At 43.9% G+C, this 7,953-nt stretch overlaps 1 protein-coding gene across 1 annotated transcript in view; it reads left to right on the top strand.

Moving 5' to 3' along the window:
• LOC102672409 overlaps positions 1–7,953 on the top strand; it is a 248,011-nt gene that overhangs the window by 42,533 nt on the left and 197,525 nt on the right. Inside the window, exon 2 of the mRNA XM_006619715.2 lies at positions 975–1,143. Within this exon, the coding sequence (XP_006619778.1) occupies positions 980–1,143 (164 nt within the window). The 5' untranslated portion in view covers positions 975–979. The remainder of the gene's footprint in view (positions 1–974; positions 1,144–7,953) is intronic.

The following is a 7,953-nucleotide window of genomic DNA, read 5'->3' as shown; positions in this document are numbered from 1 at the left end:
GAGACGAAGACGAGACGGCGAAGCGGGAACCGACGCTGAAAGCGCTCATTGAAATGGCTCGCTGCAGTACCGCGTCTCTATCATTAATTGAAATTCCGTTACGCAAAACGGTACGCGCTTCCTCGCGCGAGCATCTCGGTCGAGAGTAGCCACCCTAGATTCTAACGTTTTTATCGAGGTAAATTAGCGAGGGTATGCGGTTAATTGGGAACACACTCCGCGTTTCGCTTGACGCGTTGCTCTGTTTTTTTCTTTCTTTCATTTCTTTTACCTGACGGGGTATCGGTTGTGGAAATAATTGGACGCGGCTTATTGTTGCCGCGGCGAAAGGCAACAAGGTTGAAAATAACGGAGAAATTAATGACACGTTTGAATAATGCGGCGATTATTAAAAAATGGGGGGCAATTGCTCTCTTGCAATCTGGAAAAGAAAGGAACGCGAGTTGCTGGTTGAACGTATGCTGTTCAATTGCGGTGGCGCAATTATCATCGAGCGAAATGTGCTAATGCGTGGAGAAAAATAATTGAAAAGAATCGAATTCGGCGTGGAAAGCGGAAAGTCTCGATCTTTGTCCTCGACGCGCTCTCTCCTCTCCTCTCCTCTCTCTCCTCTTTCCTCTGTGCGCGCGACTTTCGGGATCGCTCTTTCGAAGTTCACCGGCAATCCCTGTGATGTCTGCCTGGCCTTGCGAGCCACAAGAGAAAATGGCACTTTTGTGTCCCGGTTACTAATGCGTCTCGTAATAATTTCGTTTTTTTTGCCGACTACCTTTTAAACGTGACTCGTTTCCTCGTCGCAATTTCTGGCCTTTCTGGACGAGAGAGAGAGAGAGAAAGAGAGAGTGGGTAGAGATAGTCGAGAGAAACAAAAGAATAAAAAAATATATATATAGAGAGAGAGAAGAATCCGCGAAGTTTTATCTGTACGGCAGGAGCCTTCTGACAGCGCGGGGCATTTTGGATTATTTGCAGAGACGACATGGATGTACGGACAGAGAGGCCTCGAACGGCTGGCCGGATAGCACCGACCGGACGCGTAACTCCGACCATACATCAAACAGGTGGAGGAAGAAGAAAAGCGATACCGGTCCCGCCGCCGAGGGTGCCGACCCCTATGCCCACCGCCAACAATAATCAACAAAAGTAAGTAAATTATGTTCCTCGATAGCTCGTCCGTTCTTTCCCTCTTTCGATTCGAAAAAATCTATCATCCACCGTGTATCGAAACCGTGTTTCGTATTTTCGCGAGAACGAAGGGTATCGGGGAGATAAGCTGACGCTTCGTCCAAGACTATAAATCTAATCGATGATTCAGTATTCATATTCAGTATCGGTCAGATATCGAAAAAGAATTAATCGAAGAAAATCTAGGATAAACTGACGTTTCGTAAGATTATAAATCTATGAATCTATGAAGTATATCATTTTTGTATCTAGGTGAATATTCGGTATGATATTAGATATTAAAAAAAGAAAAAGAAAATACGAAAAAGAATTAATCGAAGGAAATCTAGGATAAAACGTTTCGCACATAACTCGAAGACTATAAATCTATGAACCTAAGTATGTCATTTTTGTATCTCGATACATCGGTGAATATTCGGTATAATATTATATATTAAAAAAAGAAAAAAAAAAAATGAAAAAGAATTAACCGAAGGAAATCTAGGATAAAACGTTTCGCACGTAACTGGAAGACTATAAATCTATGAATCTAAGTATGTCATTTTTGTATCTCGATACATCGGTGAATATTCGGTATAATATTAGATATTAAAAAAAAAAAAGAAAAAATGAAAAAGAATTAACCGAAGGAAATCTAGGATAAAACGTTTCGCATGTAACTGGAAGACTATAAATCTATGAACCTAAGTATGTCATTTTTGTATCTCGATACATCGGTGAATATTCGGTATAATATTAGATATTAAAAAAAAAAAAGAAAAAATGAAAAAGAATTAACCGAAGGAAATCTAGGATAAAACGTTTCGCATGTAACTGGAAGACTATAAATCTATGAACCTAAGTATGTCATTTTTGTATCTCGATACATCGGTGAATATTCGGTATAATATTAGATATTAAAAAAAGAAAAAGAAAAAACGAAAAAGAATTAATCGAAGGAAATCGAATCAAATGTTCGAATCGTTTTACGAAATTATAATCTTTTTTTTTATCAGAACTGACGTTCCACTTTAGACTTGGTGTAACACGTACACGAAATCTCGATAAGACGATAGATAGATCCGCTGATGCCTGTAATCGCTGCTCGTCCCAAGTCCCGTCCCGAATGAATGGAACGTTTGTTACGCCTCGACTCGTATCAGTTTCCGGTCTATAAACGGAATGTATTTCGATTTGACGTTGTTACACGGATACAATTTAGATTCGCGTTGAAATATTGGAAGTGAGGGAGGGAGGGAGGGAGGGACGACGACGCCATTAAGTAAGTGGGATTAGGCGGAGAGTTTGGTCTCGACTGATCAAAGTTTACCGAGCTACTACCTCCGGTCACTCCGCTCCCGACCAATTTCAAGATGTTCTCGACCACGCTGTACAACGTTTCCCGTCCCGTCCGCAGGAATAGCAGCCGGTAATGCCGCGTCCGCTTCAATTACATTACGTCGCAGCCGTGTAATTTCGATCGTCGAAAGCGTTTCTCCAACCGTTGCGCTCCTCCTTCTTTTTCCTTCTAACGGCGAGAATGATCTCTCCCCGCGTAACTGATAAACGAATCGATGGAAGAGGCATATATTGGAATATATCGAGAGAGAGAGAAAGAGAGAGGAGAATTTCTTTTATCAACGAATCGAAGTGGAATTGGCGAAGGGACGGATAGGTAAAGCGATCGCCCCCTTTCGATAGGAGTGGCAACTTTATCTTGCGGTTTAGCCGGGTTTCCGGTACAGCTATATCGAAGGCCAACACTACGGATAGGATATCCATTAAGCAGCAACGAAACGCGAGAGAAAGAGAGAGAGAGAGGGAGAGAGTCGGATCCGTGTGATTAAAGTTCACGAAACACGGGACCACCGGCCACTTTACCGATCTCCTCGACCAATCTACCTCGACCACACGTTGGATCCACCCGGTACACGGATTTGCGGGTTCTTTACCGCTTCCTCCTTGCATTAACTCCGCTCTACGTTAAAACGACCATCTGTTCCCTCTCTCTCTCTCTCTCCTCGCTTCGATCGTTATTTCTCCTCCCCCTCCTCCGGAGAAAGATTAGCAAGTCCGATTGCACGAAGGATCGAGTGCTCGTCGTTTTAATTGTGCTGCTTTTCAGTAGCTTGTTAACTAATGCGGATTATTAAAGAAGAAAGAGGGAACATTATTCTCGTTCAGTTTCCAACGAGAGAGAGAGAGAGAGAGAGAGATGGCCGGTCAGACTCGGTTTATTCGTTAACCGGGACGAAACTGAGTTGACGTCGGATGTGTTTCCGATATAGAGCCGTGAAACGCTGTATAGAATGCGCGTCGCACTCTCGGAACCCACTTACCCCGCAACAACTTCTGTTTCCGTTTAGGGACGCATTCGAGCCACGTACAAGACTTTACGCGTATTCGTATAACAAACCGGCGAATTCATTTCCCAGAACGTCCCCGCGACGTTTCCGTTTGCACTCTCTGCGTCAACTCCTTGCTTCGAACTTGAACCGAATGCTCGTGCTATCGCGAAAATTATCGCGTTTAACCGCGGTGACGGATGGGGAGGGATTAGAGAGAAGAGAGAGGTTGAGTTACGCTTTTTTTTTCCTCTCCAGATCCAGAAATCGTGGTCGTGTAAATTTCGCGACCGTTTTGCCGCGAACGAGAGCGGAAATTTTTCACTCTGGGAGCGAAGGTCGAAACGTAATCGCGGCAGGGGCGAGTTTGGTAGGCGCGTTACGTTTGGTTCGTTTCTTCGAGTTGGGGAATAATGGGGAAGGAAGGTGGAACTGGGGTATAAAATAAAATTCAGCAAATTCCCCGTGTCGAGGTATCGCGCCGCGTTGGTCGATCGATGGAGAGCGAGGAGGGGAGGGAGGGGTTGGTTGTTCAAATTTTTAACGAGTCTCGCAGCACCGCGAAATTAATTACTTAACGGCTGGAGTTTTTTCCACGGGTTGGAAATCAAATCCCCGCTCCCACTCCGCTCTCCACCGCGGGCTCGTTCTCCCCCAACTGTTCCCCCGCCCAACTAACTGACGGGGTGTCTTTGTTGTCTCTGATCACGTTGTGTACGAACACTTCGTTAATACGAACACGATACTTTATTGGAAGGTAACAAGTATCGTTGAAACGCGTGAAAACGAGGGTCAAAACGGGTCGAATAAGAAACCCGTCCCGCGTTAATTAACGCGCTCTATTATTTTTTTTTCCGCTCGGATCGAAACGAGAAATCGTTCCTGCCATCGATGATCCCAAAAAGTTGGATCGTTGGAAGTTCGAATAATTCGTACGACGTTAGGGAGCGGGGATGGGGATGGAATCTTAATCCAGATGGCCGATGGTTTAACTAGAGAGAAAGAGAGAGAGAGGGGAGAGAGGAGATTAGAGACTTACAACTCTCGAAAAGTGGTTTCGTATATATACAAGTGATCGTAAGCGGATTAAACACGCATCTACGTGATTTCGATGCGTATTCTATTCTCGCGTCGCTTTAACACACGGATTAATCCGCATTCTATTAATTAGAGATTCGAATCTGCTCGCTCGTGGAACTCGTGAGAAAGAGAAAGAGAGAGTGTCATCTTAAAAGGAACATCTCGATCCGTTTTACGTGTCGTTTGCCGCTTAAGTATCGTACCTTTCGATGGATAAAAGACTCCGCCAATAGGCCGGATTAAAATCCGGTTTTAATTTCAATTGGTTCGAGCTAATTATCCTTCTCTCGACGATCGGCCACCGAATTCCCGCGGTTCGCTACGCGCCTGCGCGAGGCTGTGCGTTTCGAACCGTTCGTGTTTTTCCCCTCGTCGTTCTCCCTCTTTTTCTTTCTTTGCGTCTCGCGATCCGCCACGATAATACGAAAAAAGGAGCAGCGGTGGGTTTTTACGCGCGAATCGAACGAACGCGGAGAAATTTCGAGGCGGGAACAGGCCAATTATCCAAAATGTCCGCAACCATGCGAATTTTTCCGGAAGAATTTTAATTAATTAGCGGATCCGATCCCCCTCCCCTGGTCGAAGCGGTGTGGTACCAAAGGTTCATTAGATCCTTCACCGGCTAGGCTGAAATTCTGTCGACCACAGGGCAAATAGTTGGCCGTTGCTTTATATAAAGCAGACAGCAGCAGTGTATCAAAGAGAGGAGCTACCCGTATGTATTCATTAGGCGGTATTTAGCATAGTTCGAATGAGCAATGGGAGAGAGAGCACGGTCTCGGATTGGCGGGTGGGCGAGACTCGTTGCTTCGAAGAATCGTGAAATTTCTCGATGCATTTTCAGTGTCGGTAACTTGTAAAGCGGATTGTTCCAAGAAGCCCTCGATCATCTAGTAAATACTCGAGGAACTCGAAATAGAAAGGATGTGACGTTACAGTGTCGATTCGTAGAAAATTGTTTCTACGATAAAAATTAACAGTTCTCTGGATCTTTGTTTAATTCGATTAACCGACACGTAGACGACGTGTTGCGTCGGCTCGAAAAACTCTTAGAAAAGATGAAACGAGGATCGACGTTCTTCGACAGATGGTTCGAAGTTTTCGATTCATATCGTAAATAGAAACTCGAAATAGAATGTGATGTTATAGTGTCGATTCGTAGAAAATTGTTTGTTACGAAAATTAACGGTTCTCTGGATCTTTATTTAATTCGATTAACTCACATATCGACGATTTTGCGTTGGCTCGAAAAACTTAAAGAAGATGGAACGACAGATGGTTCGAAGTTTTCGATTCTTATCCGAGGAACTCGAAATAGAAAGGATATGACATTATAGTGTCGATTCGTTGAAAATTATTTTCCACGAAAATTAACAGTTGTCTGGGTCTTTATTTAATTCGATTAACCAATACATTATCGATCTTATTTCGAAAAAATCCTAAAGAAGATGGAACGAAGACGAGGATCGACGTTCTTCGACAGATGGTTCAAAGTTTTCGATTCATATCGTAAATAAAAACTCGAAATAGAATGTAATGTTATAGTGTCGATTCGTAGAAAATTGTTTCTACGACAAAAATTAATAATTAAAATCGACGATCTTGCGTCGGCTCGAAAAACTTCGAGAAGATTCGAATTCGAAATAAAAAGAATGTGACATTATAATGTCGATTCGTAGAAAATTATTTTCCACAAAAATTTTCTGGATCTTTATTTAATTCGATTAACTCATATCGACGATGTTGCATCGGCTCGAAAAATTCTTAGAAAAGACGTTTTTCGACAGATGGTTCGAAGTATTCGATTCTTATCCGAGGAACTTAAAATAGAAAGTATGCGACGTTATAGGATCGATTCGTAGAAAATTGCTTGTTACAAAAATTCTCTGGATCTTTATTTAATTCGATTAACCTTAATCTTGCTCGAAAAACTTAGACAAGATGGAACGACAGATGGTTTTCGATTCGTATATAATATCCGAGGAACTCGAAATAGAAAGGATATGACGTTACATTCGTAGAAAATTGTTTTCGACAAAATTAGCAATCGGCCCTCTACTCGGTCCGATTAACGAACCCACATGGACGATCTTGGCACGAACAACTTCTTAGTGGAGATGGAACAAAGACGAGGAACGACGTTGTTGGACGAGAACGGGTTCGAAGTTTTCGATTCGTATCGGGGGAAATTGGCGAGGCGAACGCAAAGCGTCGTTTCGATACGGCTTTTGACTCGCAGACGATGCGTTCAGTTCTCGACGATGGTTTTCGGTCCGCGAAAAAGTTTGTCGGCCGGTTCGGTTAAATGAACCGATACGAAGGCAACCTTTATTACTATTTACCGTGACAAGTGGGACGGAACCTAAACTCGCTTTTTCGCCATCGAGTCCGTTTCTTCTCCTCTTCTCGTCCAAGGATCAAAGCGCCTCCCGTCTCGAGGATCGACAGGCACGCGTATTCCCTTTTTTTTTTTTCCATCAGCCCTCTCATTCGGACGCTGGACGTTTCGTTGGAAAAGCGAAAAATAAAAAGACAGATAGATAGATAGAGATAAAGAGGAATGCGCGGCAAAAGCGAGACGGATACAAGCTGAATCAAAACGATGGTGTAACCCGGTGGTATCGATCTTACTGGGAAAAAACGCAGCCGCTCGTAAGTTTTGCTCGTTACGTAAGGTTAATCTGGAAAAAGAGACTCTCTCTTTCTCTCTCCTTCTCTCTCTCTCTTTATTTGTGCCCTTGTATCTTTGTTCGCTTGTACATCATCCGCCCCGATCCCCATGGTCATTGCGTTCCATCCGTTCGCCTCCGCCGTTGGACGACGCACCCTTGTAACGGACTCCACTTTCCCCGCTCACTTTTAACGAGATTTGTTTTTCGCAATGTCCGACCAAAACCGTAATTGCATCAGCAATTTGCTTGTCTCCTCGAGGGCTTACGGGCTCATTAGCCGCTTCTCGTTTTTTTTCGATTTAATAAATAATTTATCGATCGATCGCTCGGATAACGGATCGTCTCGAGACAGAGCAAGAGGGAGAGAGATTATACGAGCGAAGGAAAGAATTCGACCCGAAAATCTGTTTACATTTAATAATACGATATCGTTGTCGCAACAGATAAGAAGACAGATAGAGAGGATGGGGGGCGAGGATTCGATTTATCCTTGGGGCACACGTGGCCCACAATCCGTCCTTTGGAACGGCGAGATCTCGCTTTGTTCCCTTCGACGAAAATCGCCGCCTATCTCGAAATCATCGCGTCGTCGACCGATTTAACGAGCCGGATTTCACGGATTTCGAGCGAGGGAATCTTCAGGGTATGGGAAGCGGCGGCGGCGTATGTGCCGATCGGGGAACGGTATCGGG

Source organism: Apis dorsata, unplaced genomic scaffold (genome assembly GCF_000469605.1).
Source record: "Apis dorsata unplaced genomic scaffold, Apis dorsata 1.3 scaffold_429, whole genome shotgun sequence".
Classification (NCBI taxonomy): Eukaryota; Metazoa; Arthropoda; class Insecta; order Hymenoptera; family Apidae; genus Apis; species Apis dorsata.
The sequence above is the reverse complement of the archived record's forward strand: the minus strand, read 5'-3'. Positions and strand labels throughout refer to the sequence as shown.